This window comes from Pipistrellus kuhlii, unplaced genomic scaffold (genome assembly GCF_014108245.1).
Source record: "Pipistrellus kuhlii isolate mPipKuh1 unplaced genomic scaffold, mPipKuh1.p scaffold_m20_p_15, whole genome shotgun sequence".
In the NCBI taxonomy this organism is placed as follows: Eukaryota; Metazoa; Chordata; class Mammalia; order Chiroptera; family Vespertilionidae; genus Pipistrellus; species Pipistrellus kuhlii.
In genome coordinates, this window is record NW_023425460.1 from 43281757 (window position 1) to 43302803 (window position 21047).

Genomic DNA, 21047 nt, shown 5'->3' on the forward strand with positions numbered 1-21047 from the left:
GTTTGCCGACCACGGGGCTAGGTGAATGGGGGCGAACCGGGCAGAGTGTGCTGCTGTTTGTGTGAAGGAAGAACTCTGGCTGGGACCCGCCGAGCTCAAGGCAAGGCATTAGGTCACTTTTTATTTCTGTCCGTGTGACTGGATGAAGGGTGGTGCCCTTTACCGAGAGGAGGAGGGGGCATGTTCTGGGTGAAGTCAGGTGGGAATGAATCAAGCACCCTCCCTTGGCCCCCATTCCGGAGACTTCACCTCTCTGTCAGACACTTCTCTCCACGGCGGCCCCGGTGCTGTGCTGGTTTGGGGCTCCCGTGGCTTCAGAGTCTGGGGACCCTTTGCCGGGGCCCAGTCCTCATCTGTTCCTTGAGCCAACTCCGTGTCAGGCTCATGGACCGAGAGTTAAGAACCAGGGATCCTTAGGTACAACTCCCAGCTTAGTCCTTGAGCGGCTGTGTGACCCTGGGCCAGATACCCAGCCTCTCTGGGCTTGTTCGTCATCTTTAAAAAACATGCACTTAGCTGTTGTGTGGGGAGACCCCAAGGTGATGGGGCTGAAGCGCTCAGGCCGGGGCCTGGCTCTCCCGGGCCCCGCTGGACCGCAGCCCTCTGCGTTTTCCTGCGAGCAGTCACGTTGCCGAAAGAATGGCCCAGGTCGCCGGGCAGACTTGATCGGGGATGATTTCAAAAGAGTCTGTTCAGCTTCTTTTGAGTAGGTGATGCATTCTGGGGACAGCAGGAGTAATTATTACTCCCAGAGAAATGCAAATATTTTTATGAATATCCTATGAAAAATCGGGGCATTTTTCTCGCAGGAGCAAATAGTCCTGTTTATTTCTCCAACAAAATAGTGGCCGTTGTGCTGCGGGCCCGGGTTGTAACTGCCAGTGGCTTTTCTCAGAGTCGGTTCCCCTTCTTCTCCCCCCTCCTCCCTCTCCCCTCTTTCTCTTCTTTTTTAATCCAGAGAAAACATCGCGGAGACAAACGTGACCACGTTTGGGCTTTGCTGAGAGAAGGGGATTACTTTCGCAGTGAAAAGTTAATTTTTGTGGCCAGACTTTCTCAACTGTGAAAACCGGTGTGGGCAGAGCGTAGTAAGCCCAGAAATACATTGGAAAAATGATTTTCCTTGGAAAGGACATTTTTTAAAGCAGGCCATTAGTGTTTGCAAGAGGAGAACGGGGGTCTGCTTCCCCGTGAAGGAAATGTTCTCGAAAGTCCTAAAGAGACACAGGGGGAGAAAGGAGAGGGGGAGCCACAGGGAGGGGAGGCGTGGGAGCCAGGACGGGGAGTGAGAGGCTTCTGCGTGTGCTGGCTTGGCTCCCGCCCAGAGCCTGGCCCAGTGCTAGGGCTTTGAGTGCACTCTGCACCTGACTCTTACAAAGGGCATCTGGCTGTGCTATCAGTGAGGGCCGTGGTCGGCAAACTGGTGAGTCCACAGAGCCAAATATCAACAGTTACAACGATTGAAATTTCTTTGGAGAGCCAAATTCTTTAAAACATAAACTTCTAACGCCACTTATTCAACATAGACTCGCCCGGGCCGTGGTATTTTGTGGAAGAGCCACACTCAAGGGGCCAAAGAGCCGCATGTGGCTCGCAGGCCGAAGTTTGCCGACCTGGGGCCTATGGCTACTCAGCGCCTGGACGGAGGTGTCAGAAGGCCAACCCTGCCCGTCTTTCTCTATGCTGCCGGGGAGAAGGGGCCCCTGGTCCAGGGTCGGGACGGCTACCACAGTGAGATGTGGAGGATGACGATGAGGATGATGGCGGTGGGGATGGGGATGGTGGTAGCCATGGCGATGACGGTAACATGAACAGTGGTGATGGTGTCAGGGATGGTGGTATTGGGGGTGGTGGTGGTGGAGGTGATGGGAATGGCCACATGTTGTGAGCCTCCTACTCTACGCGAGGCACTTGCGCATTTGGCTCTCATTCTCAGCACCGAGATGCAAACTGGACAGGGGCATCTTTGCGGGGGGAAAAGCCCTGCATGACTGAGCAAGGCCATAGCACCGGGGTGCGGCAGGGCTCCGGTAACATGCAGTGATACCCGCTCCCCCTCCCGCTGTGGTGAGGAGGCCTCAGGGCATCGGAAACCCCGGCAGACGGCAGCTGTCGCTCAAGGGCGGCAGCCTCTGGTCAAGGTGGCCCAGGCTCAGGGCTGCCCTTGGCAGCAAGGGTTTCCTGGGAGGACCGTGCCCAGCTGCCCGCCCCCCCCCCTCCGCAAAGCCACACCAGAGGCCTCCTTGCTCAGAGTGCTGCTGGGGAGGGGCTGTGTCTTCCCATCCCCATGGCAACCGACTCCCAGGCCTGGTGTTGGTTTGGGTTTTCCTAATTGAGGTGTGGGTTCCCTCTGGTGTGCCTGAGGTTTGTCTGCTCTGGGAACCCGCCTGCGGTGAGCCGTGAGGTGGGGCCCGGAGGTGCTGGGACCTGCCCGCAGGCCACAGGCCCACAGGCCCACAGGCCCGTGCCGCCTCCCACGCCTCGCCCCACTTCAGCGAGGCACTTCCTTTGAAGAACTTTCTGGAGGTTTCGGGTTCTTGAGGCTGACAGCTACAGCACCACGAAATGTTCTGGGGTCAGGAGAACTGCGTATCTTCGCCGCCCCACGTCCTGTCCACAGGGTGGAGCCGGCCTCAAGGCCTGGGTGTGCTGGTGTCCGCTCCCCTCTGCCCGCCATGGCTTTGCGCTGACCCTCCCAGCAGGGTCCCGGGGCAGCAGAAGCCCCGGATTAGAGCTGTGTTCAGCTCCCAGGCTGGCTGACAGGACCCAGAAAAGCTCAGCCCTCCCCTCCGCTGCTTCCCTCTTGCGTCGCTGAGGTTGGGCAGAGTGTCCCCCTGGCCTGGCTGTGCAGCTCCAGTGTTCGGGGCCCATTCCAGGTGTCTGAGGTGGTAAGAAGGACCAGTGCCCACCACGTGCTGAAGGTGGTGGTGGCGTTAGGCTGCGGAGAGCACGTTTGGGTAGGAAGAGGCTCTGTGCCCCCCAGACGCCCCCTCATCCCTCTCTCCCCCACCCTGGGGCGCTGTGCCCAGCTCAGAGGGCGCTGGACACACTCCAAGACACCAGGGCTCCCTGCTGCTTCCGGCCCTGAGGACTCAGGACTCAGGCCACCCAGCTTCAATGGCCCCCACCCCCCGAGATCCGGCCCAGGGGTGCCTTTGGTGGCCCCTCGTGCTGTGACGTTTTCTTCTAAGCAGTCAGTCATTGGGCAGTTATGGAGGGGTCCTTCCCCCCCTCCCCCCTCCGGGGCCACCAGAGCCCGGCCTCCCACTTGAGTGCTTTGGGACAGTGAGGTAACTTAGGAGCTGAGGGCAGGGGCTGGGGGGAAATTGAGGAGTCACCTTTTTAAAATATATATATATTTATTGATTTCAGAGAGGAAGGCAGAGGGAGAGAGAGATAGAAACATCCGTGATGAGAGAGATCATCAGCCAGCTTCCTCCTGCATGCCCTGCACTGGGGATTGAGCCCGCAACCCGAGCATGTGCGCTGACTCTGAATCGAACCTTGACCGCCTGGTTCATAGGCAACGCTCAACCACGGAGCCACGCTGGTTGGGCATCCAGGAAACTTCACAGCAGAGAGTGCCCTGAGGCAGACACCCTACAAGTGCTGGGAATTTCCAGAAAGTGAGACCCACACAAGTAGGATGGGGGCCTGGTATATTGTATTTGCAAGCTCCATTCTCCTCCCTCACCCCACACCTACCCAATCGTCTCTCTTGCTGTCTATCTCACCTGCCAGGATCTCCCAAGAAAAATCCTTTTGAAGTAAAGGGGTTCTGTTGCCCTGCCTGGCACCACCCGCCTGATCCCAGATGAGAAAGCAGTGGACAGAGGGGTGCTGCTTTCTCCTGCTGCCCCAGTGGCCTGCCTCCCGTTCACAGCGGTTGCCAAGCGCCTTGGGTTGGACAAAGTCCCCTGCAGGCCGAGGTCACCTCGAGCGCACTTAGGCTGTAATCACGGCCCTTCGAAAAGGCTCGAGTCGCTGCGTGACGCTGCCCCCGATCGGGCCCTGTAATTGGGATCCTGCCTTGTTTGGGGCTGAATGAAAAGAAAGTTTGCACCAGTGAGATGCCACATACCTCCCTCATCAGCTTCAGCGGGGGTGGGGGTGGGGGAGGCACTCTGGTCGTGACAGCAAGGTCAGCGGGAGGCAGGCAGGAGTGGAGGCGGCAGACGCAGGGGTCCCTCCCTCGGCAGAGCACCCGGCCGCCTCCGCTGGGCCGTGGCCTTGGAGAACGCCCACGGCCTTCCCAGGGTGTTGTTTTCTGGAAAAGCAGCTCTGTTGGCAGTGCCGTGGAAACTGAGTCGTGAAAGCTTACCTGGGCGGAGAGGCACGGAGCAGATTCTTTAGCTGCACGGACGTCAAAGGCTAAATGGTAACCCTACCTTCCATCTGACCGGCCGAGAGCCGGTGAGTCATCGGCATCTCGTGGCTGGGAACACAGAGCATCCTTCCCACGTACGGTCACTAGGATACTTGAGAACCTCCCAGACCTTGATCACGGTGTGCTGAGAGCAGCTTCACGCTCCCCCTCCGCCCCCCGCCACCTCCCTATACGTATATTCTGAAGACTACTACCCAGCAACAGAATTCGGATTGCTAAACATTTACTCCCTCCCGTAAGCGTAAGGCTGACTTTTCTAAGCCTCCCGGCCCCTTGTGACCCATAGACCGTGCCGTGAGTGGACGGGAGAAAGGAGCCCTCCTCGGAATCCTGGGGCCGCCCTAGCCCGGGCCTCTCTCTACCCTGCGTCCTTGTTCCTTTGACCAGCGGCGCCCTGAACTGTTGTGGGAGGGGGGGTGCCTGTGTCCGAGCTGCCTGTGGTTACACCGGGCACCGTCCAGGGGCTTCCGGTCTGAACCGGGAGGCCCACTGAGAAGTTCCCTGATGGAGGAAAAGGCAAGCGCAGAGGCCCTGAGAGCCACTCCAGGGAGGGAGGTGACGCGTGGGGAGATGGTGGCCAGAGAACGAGCTGATCTGCGGGTGACGGGCAGGCCTGGGAACCGGCCATCTGCCTGCAGGGGCCGGGCTGGGCCCTGAGCAGGTGGGAGGTTGCCTTGGAGGCCTGACAGCCCTCCCAAGTGGGGCGGTGGGCCTGGGGCAGCCGGGGCCACAGGGTAGGTTGGCCTGGCCACCTCAGGACACTGAGAAACGAGCAAGTCCAACTGGAATAATAAACAGTATCAAATATGCAATTTAATAACCTACCAGCTTACTTACAAGCCAAATATGTGTCTGGAAGTGGAGACCTCTTTGAAGCAGGTTTTCTTTGTTGTTAAGACGAAGAACCTTGCCCCGTCCTATCCGAGTTCTGGAGGGGCCGGCTTTTAGGGACTTGTAGAGGAAGGGGAGGGGGGTATGCGTGGCTGGGCCATCCAGGGCCCCTGTGGCCTTTTAGGGGACACCCTGCTGAGAGCGGTTGAGAACCGCTGAAATGAAGCCTCTGGTGTCTGTCTTTCTTGCTAGATTGGGTGACCTAAGAGGCTGGAGTTCCAAGTACGTGACACCCCATCCATTTTGCTTCTCACCATGTCCCCAGCGCCTGCCCAGCACTCAGCATTTAGTAGATGCACAACACTGGTGGTTGAATGAATTGACGAATCTGTGTTAATTTTCTTAAGTTAATGGATAAGTTCATTGATAAAAAATGCACGCACACACACACGCACGCACATGCACACGCACACACATATGGATAAAATAGACTCCTGGTTTCTATAGACTGGCCACCTGAGAATTAACTGAGGAGCCCTTCAAGATGTCACGTTCCTGGCTTCCAATCACAGAAAGTTGGGGAACAGCCTGATGGGGTACAGCCTAGGAGTCTATTGTCAAGAGTACTTCATTGGTTTCTCAAAAAACTAAACATAGGGGTACAGAATGAGTCACCCCAAAAGGTGCCTCTATGGTATGTGATGGTTTTGAGCTAAAGGCAATTGAGATGGGCTCATAAGAAACTGCTACTTCTCCCTTAAAGAATTTTAATTAGGGGCTTTGCCCATAATAAGGGTTATTACCACAAAAAAACTTTATGATCTGTCTATAGGGAGGGCAAACTTACAATTATGGCACATCCTGCAACGATCTTCCTCCCCTGTGAAGCCCCAACATGCCTAATCCCATCCTTAGTTAGTTCAGAATGTTGTATACACCTCGTGTTACCTGTCTGTCTCTGAACCTCTCATGTCTGTGAGGTCTTTGACTCTCTTGTATTCGTTGGGTTCCCAAACATATGTATTTAATTAAATTTGGTTATTTTCTCCTGTTGCTCTGTCTCATGCAGATTTTCTTTAACTCTAAGTATTAGAATTAAAGAAAAGCAAACGAACCTTGAATGGAAGAGAAAAATTTCTTCCTGCCCCACACCAGCAATTCCGCTCATAGGCATATACCCAAAAGAATTGGAAGCTGGGACTTACATCCATTGAACACTATTCTCAATAGCCAAAAGGAAGAAGCAACCCAAGTGGATGAATGGATAAACAAAACAGGTCTCTACACACAACTGACTATTATTGAGCTTTAACAATGGAATGAACTCTGACACGCTACAACATAGATAAACCTTGAGGACATTATGTGAAGTGGAATAAACCAGTCACAGAAGGACACATATTGTATGATTACATTTATATGTGGTCCTTAGTGTAGTCAAATTCGTAGAGGTAGGAAACAGAATGGAGGTTGCCAGGGGTGGGTGGAAGGAATGGTGAGTTGCTTGATGGGTATAGAGTTCAGTTTACCTAAAAATGGTTAAGAGGATCGATTTTGTGTGGTGTATATTTTACCACACACAAAAAAAGCACTTCATCCCGGGTCTGGGAATGACGAGGGTGGGAATGGGGGGAGTGGAAGGGATATGGAATGCTGATGCTGATGGCCTTTTGAGGCTTTGCAGCCTGTGAGTGGCTGAGACGGCAGCATTGGCTTTGCAAGCCTTCTCCTTGGGGGCTGCACATCCTGACCTCTGCCCCCCAGGAGGCTGGGCAAGCTCCTGAGTGGAGGCCACAGGGCCTGTCCACAGGGCAGCTGCTGCCCACCTCCAGCTGCTGGGTTATGGGGTGAAGTCTGAATTGGATTTGTATGCGAAATCTCCTAAGGTTTAGCTCTTGACTGTTGGTCCAGTGAATGGGCAAACCACACCATGTGGGTCAAACAGAAAGTCTGCAGCCTTGGGTCTGGGATGGCGTCTATTTCTTGGAGCTCATAGTCTCGGGCCACAGCGAGGGAGATTCCCTCCCAGGTCCTCTTACAGGTGCTGTGTTACTTCTGAGGTCTGACACCAGACTTCTCTGATCTCTTAGAAGTACTCGTGCTTTCAGTGCACCTGGAGGGAGAGTGTCTAAAGGGTGGGGGTGAGTGCCTGGGGTCTGCATTCTGCTCAGGCTGGGGACCTGGCTCCGCCATTAGTGAGTTGTGAGGTTGTAGGCCTCCCCCCCCACCCCCCGCTTGTTTCCTTGTCTGTCCCATGGGAATAGTAATAGTTTCACCAACATCAACTGACATCTGTCCTCCATCTCTGCAGGGGGCGGAGGAAAACGCAAAGGGAAAAGCAAGAAGTGGAAGGAAATCCTGAAGTTCCCTCACATCAGCCAGTGTGAAGACCTCCGGAGGACCATAGGTGAGTGTCCGGCCTCGAGGGAGCGTGGGGAGGAGCTGAGGGGGGGGTGCGCAAGGGGCTGTTCACCCCCACATGGCAGGTCGGACACAAACCAACCAACGCCATGATGCCAGGCAGGGCTCCGGGCCGGCGTCCTTGCTGATTGACGTAAAGATGCAGCGACGTTTATTGAGTATTCGGTGGGTGCTGGGCAGATTGCCTCTGTTACCCTTTGAGGCAGGTACTGTTATTCTACTCCCCCTTTCAGATGGGAACACCGAGGCGCAGAGGGTTGTGTAACTGGATGGGGGTGACACAGCCTGAGGGAGAATGGCGGAGGGGACCAGGCCCAGCATTGAGCCCCGAAATGTAACAGTTCCCTTCCTTGGGGGTCCTGCCTTTGGGAAACGACCCCAGGCTTTTGGGAGCCAAGACTGAGGTGAGCATCTGCTCTTCCCTCTCCTCTTGTGGGGATGTCAGTGCTCATGGAGGGGCCACCCTGCTCAGTGGCACAGCTCCCACCTGGTCAGGTACCTCCCACAGACACACTGTCCCCCCCCTTCTAGTCAACCTGGCCCTGCCCTCATCACTTCCGCTTTGGGGGACGCTGGGAGCATAGGATTCACCTCAGCTCTTCTCTGCCCATGGACCCCACCCCAGGGGTCCTTCCAGGTCCATGGACGTCCTCTTGGCAGGACCCACTCCCCCGGGAAGGTGTGAGACACGTGTGTGCTGGCGTGGGGACGTGAATTCTCCGTTCTCCTAGAGCAGTGTTTCCCAAACTTTTGACATATGTGTACCCCTTCTATAATTTTTGTAACGCTGAGTGCCCCTCGTTCTCATGAGAACGTAGAATTAGGCGCAGCTAAGCACGGTGCAGTGCATATCCCCACCAAACTCCGGTGCAACGCGTACCCCCACCAGACTCTTCCCGTGCCCCTGGGGGTGCGCGTACCACACTTTGGGAAACCCTGTCCTAGAGGATATAGAAAAGACTCTGTGTGAGTGCAGAGTGAGGGGACCGGGGAAACACAGGAAGGCCGCCGCAAACCGGGGCTAAGCCGTGGCCCGGGCCCCAGCGCGGGGCCTGCCGCCTGTTTACAGTCCGTCGCCCCGGTGTTTGCCCAGCTCTGCTGGGGTCCTGTTGGAAGGCTCTCTCAGTAAAAACCTCACTGCTCCTCTGGACCAGGACACAAAGCAAACAGCGGCGAGAGCCGCGTTTATTTTCCTTGTGGAGCCATGAGCTCCCTTTCCGAAGCCCTTGGGGAGGACAGCCCAGGACAGGCTCGGGCTGAGGTGAAAGGGCGTTTGGGCCCAGAGGGCAGCATGGGGTGGTGCGGGGGAAGGCTCTTGATCGAGCCCATTTTGATCAGAGCCCAGTGGACATGCAGAGCCCATGGGGACCCAGGGATCAGAGGGACGCTGCCCCCTCTGGATTGCCCAGAACGGTGGCCCGGGAGGCCATGCCCGCCTTGTCCCTGCCCTGCCCTGCGCAGCCACAGGCCACTCCTTTCCAGTGACTCTGGAAAATGAAAACTGAGTCCCCTGCCGCAACCTCTGCAGAGTCCTCCATCCCACCCGGAATAAACCCAGACCCCCGCCCGGAATAAACCCAGACCCCCGCCCGGAATAAACCCAGACCACCCCCACCCGTGGCTTCCTTCCTCTCTGTAAAAAAATAAAATAAAATCAATATATATATATATATATATATATATATATATATATATATATATCGAATATATATATGTGTGTGTGTGTGTGTATATATATATATATATATATATATATATATATATATATATAGTCTTTCTTAAAAAACAAAAAGTAGGTTGTAGGTGCATTTTTTTATTCAACAAGTGTTTACTGAGCAGTTATTATGTGCCCCTGGAGTTCATGCATGGCTTTGCCCAGGAGACAGAGGGGGAACAAGCAGAGATAACAAGCTAAGAAAGTTGTGTGATGGAGAAGCAGGTTGCTGAGCTGGGGCAAAGTATCAAGGGTCTGTACCCATCAGGAACATGACCATCCCTGGAGGAGGTGGCATCACGCTGAGCTTCCCAGGGCATCCGTCTGTGTGAGCTCCCTGCGGGCATGGACCACGTCCTGTCCATCTTGGAGTCTCTGTTGCTGGCACAGTGAGTGGGTGGGTTGATAAAGTAGCGGCATGGATGTTGCTCTCCTCCCAGCCCAGACACTGTAATTGGCAGCGATGAGTATCAAGATAGAAATTCCTGCCACACATCTGTGAGCCCCAGACGTGAGTAACTGATCTTAGGCAGCCGTGGCAGAGGGCAGCCGGGCCATGAGAGGAGGAAAGGGCTCTTAATGAAACACCCAACCGTGACATTGCTAATCAGCTAATTGTTCTCACAGGGGTCCTCAAACTTTTTAAAGTGGGGGCCAGATCACGGTCCCTCAGAGAGCTGGAGGGCCGGACTATATGAACTACTAATTCCTACTGTAACACCTCGGCTGCGCTCACTGCCCAAAAAACCTGGCGGGCCGGATCAGACTCCTCTGCGGGCCGCATGTGGCCCGAGGGCCGTAGTTTGAAGACGCCTGAATGAGAAAGGCGCAAATCAAAGGCGTTCTCAGAACTTCCAAAACTTGGAAGGCGAGGGCGTCATTGTGAAGATAAAAGATTGTTGAGGTCTGCAAATATTTCTCAGTGACGCAGAAAGCTCTGCTGGGGAAAAGTGCGGCATTTTTATTTATTTAGCTCAGGCTCATTGCGTACTTTATTCTTTCATTAAAAAAAAAAAAACACGCATGAGGGGGCTTGAGTGAAAGAGCTGATTATTCCGCTGTTTGGCAATATTTCTGTAGGAACTGTCCAAAAGCTATATCGTAAATCAAGGCCCCCTCGGCGCCCCCTGGCGAGACTGACGTTTATGAGGAGGCTGGTAGCAGAAACGAGCTGCTGTGGTGCCCGGTGCCCCCACAGACCCCCGGGCCCGGGGACGTTCCGTTCGCCTGGTGGTAGAGCCTCCGGCCAAAGCCTTAACCCTCCGCGGGAGCAGGGACTCTGAGCTGCGAACCTTAGCCTTAAAGAACAACACCACAATAATGGGAAGCCTGCCTTGAACTGGCCTCGGACCTGATAATTCACTCCCCCAGCTTTTGCGTGTGTTCCTTTGCACGTGAGGCGCCCAGTCGCCCGTGACTGACGCTCTGCTTTCCGTCTGGAAGACAAAGCAGGCTGAGGGCTTAACGTGTTAAACCAGAAACCGGCCTACGGATATCTGTCGAGCCCCTGCTGTGTGCTCGGCATTGGTGCAGGCGCAGAGCTGGGCTGCAGGCCGCAGAAGCGGGCAGTCTCGGGGACGGACTCGGTCACAGGCCCTAAGGTCCGATGGTGGCTCCACTGCTCCCAGCCGAGTGATGGTGGGCGAGTGGTTTAATTTCTCCAGGTTGCGGTTTCTCTGTCTCTAAAATGGCGACACTAATGCCAAGCTGGTAGAGCCGGTGGGAGGGCTGGCAGAGTGCCTCGCATATGCCATCACGTCGTGGTCATCATCATTGTTGTCATCATCAATGTGGTTCCAGTGGCCTGAGGGCAGAGGTAGAAGGCCCTTTCGGAGGGCCTTAGAGGTTCCTCAAGAAGCTGACTTGGCCCTAGCCAGTTTGGCTCAGTGGGTAGAGTGTCGGCCTAAAGACTGAAAGGTCTCAGGTTTGATTCCAGTCAAGGATACATGCCCGGGTTTCGGGCTCCATCCCAGTGGGCTGCATGCAGGAGGCAGCCGATCAATGATTCTCTCTCATCATTGATGTTTCTATCTCTCCCTCCCTCTCTGAAATCAATTACAAATATAATTAAAAAAAAAAAAGAAAAGAAGCTGAATTGACTATAGGAATGAATGAAGCTAGCCGTTTCTATGCTGACACCACATGGGTCCAGTGTCCCAGCAACCCTTGCCTTGGGGGCATTGGAATCCTACCCTTTCTTAAGTCCCTGCCTCCAGTCTCTTCCTCCTGGAGGCCCGCCCGGAGAGATTCCTCCTGGAACCACAGCATGCCCGGGGAAGCCGAGCGCCACTCTCTGCCCAGCCCCCTGGCCTGGCGGGAGGGTTTCTTTGCAGGGACATGTGATTGTTTTGGAAAGTTATACCCCTAACAGGGAAGGCATGGAGGTTTGCTTTCTCTGTAAAGTGGTATTTTAAAGGGACAGTGAGTGGGCATCTTATTCGTGCCATTAAAAGCTGAATGAATAACGACCAGACCTGCTGTCTGATGCCACGGCGGGGCAATGGGGACAGTGACGCCTGTCCCTCTTCCCTGGGCGTTTGGTCTCCTGATGAGTCTGTGGACTCCGGAGGATGGTCGGAGCCTCACCGCTGTTGCACACCCTGAGGGACAGAGGAGTCCCGCAAGTGGGATCTCAGGGCCTCTGTCCTGCGAGGCTTTGGAGGGAAGCCCAGGCCTGGATGAGCTCAGTCTGACCCGGGACCCCATCTCTGGGGTGTCCAGCCTCCTTGTAGGTGCTCAACTCTGCAGTCCGATCAGCAGCGGCCCCTTCCCGCAGTCCACGTGGTCCCTGCCCGCACAGCCTCGGTGTCACTGAGTGGAATGGGGGCTCGGGTCCTCTCCCGGGGATGCAGCAGGGGCTGGGCTATGAGACACCTTCCCTTTCTGCTCACTCCTGCCCACGGGCTCCTGGCCCCTGGGGTCGCCAGGCACACGGCAGGGTCTGGAGAGGATTCCGGGCTCCTGGGACCAGTCCCGCCTCCCCCAGGGGGGCCAGAGTGACCCCGTGCCCTTCAGGCTGCCAGGGTGGCATCGAGCTCTGGATCTCGTCGTCAGGGAGACGTCATCCTCGTCCTTGGGGTGATAAGGGCGTGTCACGTCTGTCGTTCAGCCACTTACGGTTCCCTGATAAGGCCCCCATCTGCTCGTCCTTGGAGGGCGAGATAAATTTAGATGTGGCGGATTTAGAACATCAGGTGACCTGTTCGCAGCTGTAGCTCTCGGGAGCGGGAGCAGCCTGGCTTGTCTGCCCGCTGTTTTCCAGACGTTGCTCTCGCCACCCCACCGGAGGTCAGGGGGCCGGGCGCTCCGTGCCGGCACGAGCTTGAGCGCGTGGGAGATAGTTGCTCAGCCATCCGGTCAGCGGGTTTCACTTCTGATGCTCGGGATGTCGCTCCGAGAAGGATTCTCCAGACGGCCTGGCGCTGTGATTGTCAACGGCCGCTCCGTAGGGATGGGATGGGGCCCTGGGAAAGCGTCTACCTCCTCAGGGTCTCTTTTTCCCTTTTTGGTTTGGGCCTCTGGGCAAGGTTTTATTCCAGCGTTAAAACCAAGTTTGACACCCACTGCTCCAGGCCAGGTCTCCCATTTTCCAGACCAGTAGGTTGAGTCCCAGAATGACAAGTGGCTTGCTGAGGCTCCCCCCCATGACCTGACCCCAGGCAGGCTTTCCCCCACTGTCCCAGTTTGTCATACAAGTGCCACTGTCTGGGGACTTAGACACCAGCGAGGCATGAGCTCCCAGCCCGGGAGGCTGCAAGTCTCCGGTAAGGATGTGGGCCGGCTGGTTCCTTCTGAGGGCGGGGAGGAACAATCCAGTCCAGGCCTCTCCCCTCACTGCGGCGTGCTGGGATCGGTGGCGTTCCTGTGCTTACAGGAGTGCCACCCGTCTCTGCCTTTATTTTCACATATTCTCCCTGTGTGTTTGTGTGTGAATGTCTGTGTCCAACATTCCCCCTGTAGAAGGACACCAGTTATTTTGGGTTCGAGCCCATGCCAATGACCTCATGTTCACTGGATCGCCTCTGTAAGGACCCTGTTTCCACATAGGGCCATCTTCTACCCTGTTTCCCCGAAAATAAGACCGTGTCTTATATTAATTTTTGCTCCCAAAGATGCGCTAGGTCTTATTTTCAGGGGATGTCTTATTTTTCCATGAAGAAGAATACGGTACACATTTATTGTTAAATGAAAATAAAGGAAATTTATTACCTGTATACGGTAAGGGAGTAGGGTGGTTGTCAACACAAACCAGACAAACAAATCCTACAGTATCAGGAATTTACTCATTTATTCAATGACAATCATGTCATCATCTTCTGGAACATCATCATAACAATCCAATTCCTGAATTTCCTGGTGAATTTCTTGTGACTCCATTTCTTTCAGAATCAGTGGACCAAATCTCTCATGTTTAGCCTAGTGGGGGGGGGGGGCTTATTTTCGGGGGATGCCTTATATTTCACTCAGAAGGAAACCTGTAAGTAGGTCTTATTTTCAGATGATGTCTTATTTTCGGGGAAACACGGTAAAGTGCTGGGGTCAAGACTCTAATATATCTTTTATGTGGGGACGCAATTCAACCCCCGATACCCACCTTCTCACATGGTCTGTGGAGGCCAAGTTCCAGGAGCCAGGGCACCCTGACTCCCATGTCTGAGGGCAGACCCTTCCCGCCCTCCAGAGCCTGGTTCGGGTTAACCCCTGCAGGCCCAGGCTCCCCGAGTGTCCACAGGCCACGGGAGCATGTACGGAGGCTTAACGGCTTCCCAAACCGTGCGGCCTGGTCTTTCCCATCCCTTCTTTTTGCCGTTGTCGTTATTGTTCCAGTCATGGCAATCGGTAAAATTATTTTGCTAAAACACACACAGAAAATGTTCAGGGAAGGCCACCGGTAATGTCACTCCGCTCTAAGCCGGCATTACCACTCCGTGTTCCTTCTAGCTCTCCCCGGTGCACATACCCACAGTTGTGTGTCTTCCTTTCTTTCTTAGTACAATTTCAAAAAATATTTTCCCATGTCATGAAAATTCTCTGTAAATGGGATTTACGTCTTTCCAGTTGAGACATATTTATGGAGTGTCAGGCACGGAGGCTACATCAGTGACCAAAACACAGCATTCCTCTTGTCTCGGCTGCCCTCTCCAGGGGAGTGGTTACCCCTGCGGGGCCAGCAGGGAGCTAGCCCATTGCCCCACCCTCCCTTTACCCCTCTGCGCCCCCTACAGTAGCAGCCAGGCCCCAGCTTCCCCCGCGTGTGGCTTATTTCTTTTCTGTGGGTGATTCTTCCTTTGAGGTATCTTGCATACAACCCCTCGTCCCAGAGCCCAGCATAAGCCTGAACTGCAAGGGCTTCCTCCATACCCAGCACCTGCTTATGTTGTGCTCTTCGATGTGGTGTGTCCTCTAGCGTTTGCCATGACAGTGAGCGCTCAGACGGACATCTTGGCGGTCCGCTGTGACGTGCCCATCTCTGGCTCAGGGGTCAGGAGGCCCACACGCATTGAGCTGACCCCGAGCAGCAGGTGCAGGGGCCTCTGCCTCCTTTGCTTCCCCCGGAATGTTCCATCTCCAGCTCAGCCCCTGCAAACGCCACTCCCCTGAACCTGCTGTCGACGGGCAGAGCGAGCGGGGTGTGGTGAGCACCCCGGGCCCCGCCTGCCAGCCCCAATCCGCCGCGGGCCCCGGTGTGAGAAGGGCTTTTCTGTCCACGCGAAGGCCTGTCGCTGAAAAGAGGGGAGACACAAGCCGGTTTAGGCAGCCACAGGGACCTCAAACCGGCCCGCCCTCGAGGCCAGCCGGCCCCCGGCAGCCTGAGCAGGACATTATCCGCCGTAAAGAGGTGCTGGGACAACACGGGCTCTGCCCGGGCTCTGTTTACGGATTTTACTGCCCGGGCTCCGTCTGCTCCTTGTTCCGAGGACCCGGAGCCACACCCAAGAGAGGGTGAGGAGAGAAAAGGTGGGTGGAGGGAGAGTTGGGGGCCAATATAAACTTTTGAAATAAAATAAAACAAAATGACCAACCAGAGAACAACAAAAAATGTATCCCCGCCAAGAGCTCCTGGGGCTTCTGGCCGCGGCCCGTCCCAGCCGCTGGCAGAAAGGAAAACGCCAAGTCCAGGAACTCGCCAAGCGCGGCCTTTGGTGTGTTTGTGGGCTGTTTTTTTGTTTTTTTTGTTTTTGTTTTTGTTTTTGTTTTTGGTTTCGCGCTTCTGCTATCCTGGCGTCATCTGGAGCAATTATTTTTGAGATGATCTTTCAGCTCTTTTTCTCTGTACGAAAATGGTATAGGGATCCATTTCCCACGTACAATCTAAAAAGAGGAAAATTAAAACTCGCCGCTGCGCCCTGGCCAGTGTGGCCCGTTGGTTGGGCATTGTTCCGGGCACCGAAAGCTTGCCAGTTCAGTGTCCGGTCTGGGCACCTGCCGGGACTGGGGGCTCGATCCCTGGTAGGCAGCGTGCAGGAGGCAGCCGATCGATGCTTCTCTCTCCCCGTCCTTCTCCCTTCCTTTCTCTCTGAAGACCAATCGAGAAACTTGCCAGCGAGATAACCGCAGTTAGCATTTTGGTTTCTGGCTCTTTCGGAGCTTGTTCTGCTTCTGCGGGGAGAATCGCACCCCCTGTCATCTGCGTCCTGGCCCAGGAGTCAGGCAACACTTTGCTCTGAGACATGTGGCTGTAACGTCCCCGCTGGGCTGGGAGGCGGAGGCCCCTGGCTCTCGTGCTGCCTCCTGGAGTCAGAGTCTTTGGGAAAGTTACGCAGCTTCGATTGGCTCAACTTTAAAATGTGGACCCAGGGGATGACCAAGTGGCCACAGGAGTTGCTGGCGCAGAGGGATTGGTAGTGCGCTCTGCAAATGGTGTCCGTTTTCAATGTGGTTTTGGGGCCCTTGGGTGGGGCAGGCGGCTGAGGTCATGCCCCTGTCTCCCCGATGACCAGGACCCTTTCCTCTCCAGCCGCCCTGTGTCTGATCTTAGTGACCGTCACCACCTCCCACCCACTGCCCAGAGGCCTAGAGCTCCCTGTCCCGCTGCCCTGCCACCCTGCCCCTGCCCCGGGCACATGGCCTGCCTCTCTCCGAAACCAGGCAGCGCTGCCTCCACCGTCTGTGTTGGGCCGGCCCCTCTCTCCCCATCCCCGCTGTTTCGCTCCTCCCGGCGCTTTCCTCGCCTGCTGAGCTGCTCGGTCACCTTGGACTCCCCCTGGGCTCACTCCTTTCCAACCAGGCGCCATGCGGCAGCCGGAGGCTCTTTCTGAAAATCCCATCCACTCCCATCACCACCGGCTTCTGTCGCTTCCCGCCGTGGTCCACGCCGAGCCAGAGGTCTTCCGAGCGCTGGCCGGGCCTGCCTTCCGCACCCCTGCTCACTGCTCCGGCTTCACCCCGCCCACATCCCTTCTCAGCCTCTCCTTCCGCCCCTCCGCCGTCAGGCCTGGGTGTCATCACCCCAGGGGTGCCCAGCGGCTGTAAGCCCCGTGCTCTGCCCCAGGCAGGTCGTCTGGGAGCAGACGGTTGAGGGGCTCAGTCACGTTGGGATGGAGACCGTGAAGAGCATGAGCTCGCGTGTCTGAGGGGCCTGGGGCTGAGCCAGGCTCTGTTCCTTACTGTGACTCGGACAAGTGGTCTCACGTCTCTAATCCTCAGTCTCCCCGTCTGCAAAACGGGACTGGGAGCGTTGCCGGGGGTAACTGCAGACTGAGGGCAGCTCTGCCTGGGGCCTGGCACCCAGGGAGTGCCCGTGGGCAGCAGCTGCTTCAGCTCATCTTCCTCTCCCTTCATCGTCATCGTTACTCATCGTCCTCACCGTTGTTCAATTCCCGTCTAGTCAGAGCCTTGTTTCCCAACTTCCCTCCACGCCCGAGGCGGCTGCCAGATCCCGCTGGCTTTCAGTGTATCTGTTCATTCATTCGTTCGTTCATCTGGTAAGCCCTCGCTCTGTGCCAGGGACCCGGGGAGCTGCCAGGTGGTGGGGAGCTGCTTTCACAAGTGGCTTTTGGCAGCATGGGCTGGGCCACAGTTACTGCCTCCATGTAACCTGGACATAACCGCTTCCCTTCGCCCCACTCCCATCCCTCACATGGCTAGTTACTAACTCTCAGCCAACTTAGGGGTTCTAGATGGTATACTCCTCCCCTTCCTAAAGGCCATCCCAGCCCTCCATTCCTCCTCCAGGCAGCAGGGGCCTCTCAGACTCATGGGTGATGGGCAGTCCCATCCACGAATCCCTGTTCAGCTTTCACTCTGGGCTGGGCGAGGCCTGCCGAGGGTCCAGGGGGGAGATGAGGCCCGCTCCATCCCTTACGGACCTGGCCTGGTGGGAAGACAGGGCAGAAAGCGCACACATGGTGCTGGGAAACAGCCATGAGAGTGGGCAGCTGTCACATGTCTGTCCTTAGTACCAGCTGCCCAGAGGTTGGGCAGGGCAGGGAGACAAGGACATCTCTATGGGACAGGAAGCTTCCAGGCGACAAGTGGGAGAAAGGGGAGACGTTGGCAGTTCAGCAGCATCACATCACCCAGCCAGCAAGCATTTCCTGGGTGCTCAGCGTGGCCGGGCTACTTGCTTTGTAGACAAGCTCAGTGAGTGGTTACCCACCCCTCCCGGCCAGGTGCATTTTCCAACCCGTTTTACGGACGAAGACGCAGAGATTCAGAGAGATGAGTGCATTGCTCAGTTACAAAGCTCTGGAAGCAGCAGAAACCTGGGCCTGAGACAAGGCCAGGTTGGCTGTGGATTTCTACCCCATTGGTCACACCCTCTCCTTGGAGGTGGGACAGCATGGGGCATATAAGGGGATGATGTGTGTGCAGCTTTGGTGGGCTGCGTGAGGAAAAGCCACGAGGGAGAAGGTCCAGGAGAGGCTGGGTCAGGCCAGAGACTCCATCTGGAAAGGTTGGGTGCTCGTCCGGCAGGTAGTAGGGAGCCAGTGAATGTTCACCTCTGACAGCCCCTGCAGCCATCCTCAGGGTGAGAGCGGAGAGCAAGGAGGGGCGGTGGGCAGAGTAGGCCGGGCCTCCGGGGCGATAAGAGAGTCCTCCCCTTCCTTACCCCCTCGATGCCAGGGAGACACGAGACAGCGCCCTCCGGTGCCCACCCAGGCCCTGCCACGCCCCGCCAGTGCCCCCCTTCCGAGGCCCGCACACCGAGGCTCGAGGCAGCAGCTGGGCTTCTGCCACCCACAGCGCCGGGCTGGGGGCAGGTTTCTCTTCGTGACGCGGGTCCCGGGGTGAGGCCTCTGAGCCAGCAGCTGTTCCCGCCGCCCACCTGTCTCTCCTCCCGCTTCTGGGGGGCGGGCTCTCGCTCCCCTGCTGGCTGTTCTCGCGCCCTCCTCCTCCTGCAGGGCCGTTCGGAAGGTGGCAGATGGGCATGGATGTCACACTGTCCATCTCTTTGCCCCTGCTGTGCCCGGAGATCATCTCGGTCACGTTCCAGGAGGGGGCTGACTGGGGATCAGAATGTGGGTCTGGGGCGCAGAGGGAGCGGACAGTCCCCTGGCCGGCCGGCCACGAGGCTCATTCTCTTGGGCTTTTGCCCTCCCCTCCCTGGCCCCGGCCTCGTTTGACTTGAACTTGAAGGGAACAGTTCTCCGCTCTGCTTGCATGAGCTTCCATGCAACCCGAACATAACCGCTTCCCTTAGCCCCACTCCCATCCCTCAAATGGCTAGTTACTAACTCAGCCGACTTAGAGGTTCTAGGTGGTATAACTTAGCTTCCCCCACCCCCAGTCTCCCCCCAAGTGCCTGGGCCTCTGTGGGAGCTGGGAAGGTGTCCACAGAGCCAGAGTCACCGAGGGAGGGCCGGGAGGAGTGAGTGGCGGGAGGGCACCACGTGGTGGGGCCCGAGAGGGGTCCTCGGGAGCGTCCTGTGCAGCCGCAGCCGCTCACGGCCCGGCCCGGCAGCCTCGGCCTCACACCTCCGCCGTCTGCAGGGTTCTGGCGTGTGTTTCCGTTATTTCCTGACCGTGACCTCCTGGGTCAGAGCTATCATTTCCTGGACAGGAAGGAAAAAGCCCCACGGGGCTGGGGTCACGGAGGGTGAGCGCGCCCCTGCTGGAGCTGGCTTCCACTGGCGGGCGCTGCCGGCCAGCCTCCCCCACGGCTCCTGGCAGGCCTGGGTCTCCGGGGACACGCGGGCTGAGCAGCACGGCCCAGGCGCCTCCTCGGGCTCACAGGCCACCTGGCCGGCCCTTCGTGTGGCTTCAGAGGCCCTGGCTGGCTCTTGGGCCCTGCTGGGGAGACTCAGGGATGGCGCTCCTCCCCGCTCACGGGACCCCCAGGGATTCCGATGATCCTCGTGGGGGTTACTCAGCCCCATGGCCTCGGCGATCGCTCCGAGTGTGCCTGTCTCCACTCCCCACCGAGGCTGCGGGGGCTGTGCAGCCTGCACGGCCCTCTCCACACTCGCTGAGTTCACGTAATCCCCCAGCAATCCCGCCAGGAGGTGGTATCTTCATTCTCGCATTACACACTGGGCTCCTGGGAGTTTGCCTAAGTCACCAGTTTCCGGGCCAGGCCTGGCCGGGGACGGCTCCCTGCTGCTTCTCGGGGTTCATTGGGGCGGCGAGCACCCCACAGCCTGCCTGGGCATAGGGGGAGGGAGGAGGCCGCCTCTGGGCCGGTGGCGGGGTGGCTGAGCCGGTCCCTGTCAGAGGAGCCCCCTGCCTCTTTCCTGGGGACCCTCTGGCGGCAGCGCCGTCTGCACGCTGCTCTCCCGCCGTCTGGTCCCCGGCAGCCCGCCGCCTCCACCTGCCTCATTTCTCAGATCTGCCGTTTGGCCACGGAACGGTGAGATGGCAAGAGAAGCCAGTTACCTTTCTGTCCGAGTTGCCAAGTAAAACATTCTCTCCATGCCAGCAGCCCTTTGACTTGGTTACTTCTTCGCAGGCCCAGTGTACCGTTTCCCATCAAAACATTTCCGTCTTCCCCAGAAAGTGTCTGTGACACACAGGCGGGTCCCCCTGCAGCCTTGTCACCGCTCACCTTTCCTCCGGGACCCCGTGTTTCCAGAACGTTACCGCCCCTCGCTCCGCGCGAGGCCCATGCTCCCTGGTGGAAATACTTTGCAAGGATGTGTTTAGCGGTGGCGGCGGCGCCAAAGCCCTCCGGGTTCTCTTTGTCCTCCTCCGCGAAGAACCCCTTTCCCGCGACGTCCCTGCCACATTCCGCTGGCCACTACGGGCCTGGCCGGGGCGCCGTGAGACGGACCAAACCCCATGACAGCAAAGGCTGCTTACGGTTCGTGGACGTGTTGGTGGAAACCATGGCAGACTCCTCCGCTGACAGCTCACTTCTGATGTGTAAGCTTTTGATAGAACACACGCCCGGCAGCCGAAGCGTTTGGACAGCCCGTGGAATGTGCTGGAATGGAATCGGGCTGTGCTCTCCGGCCAGGTCTGTGAGGAATGTTCTCCTGCTCATTAGGCAAACGTTCACCAGGCTCTTTCTCCGTCCCAGATGCTGGATTCATCAGAGATGAACGCAGCCCGGCCCGCCCTCAAAGAGACCGGTTGTTAGGGAATGGGAGATGCGTGTGCCCGTCATTCCTAAACACAGCAGAGCCGCGCCGGGGAGGGGGGCAGGCACGCCTCTTCCCGTGTGAGATGACTTCAGGTGGTGCAGGGATGAGCTGTGGCTGTGCGTTTATTTCCGTGCATGCCATTCAAAAATAAACAGTAACCGCCGGGCCACGT

The 21047-nt window shown here is 57.0% G+C and overlaps 1 protein-coding gene across 4 annotated transcripts in view; it reads left to right on the forward strand.

Moving 5' to 3' along the window:
* Positions 1-21047, forward strand: part of GRK5 (G protein-coupled receptor kinase 5) — a 157050-nt gene that overhangs the window by 67033 nt on the left and 68970 nt on the right. For 3 of the 4 annotated variants that reach the window (XM_045582147.1, XM_036439213.2, XM_045582146.1), the window contains one exon: positions 7530-7625. The exons of the other annotated variant lie outside the window; for it this stretch is intronic. In XM_045582147.1, the coding sequence (XP_045438103.1) occupies positions 7530-7625 (96 nt within the window). The remainder of the gene's footprint in view (positions 1-7529; positions 7626-21047) is intronic. 4 annotated transcript variants of the gene reach the window in all.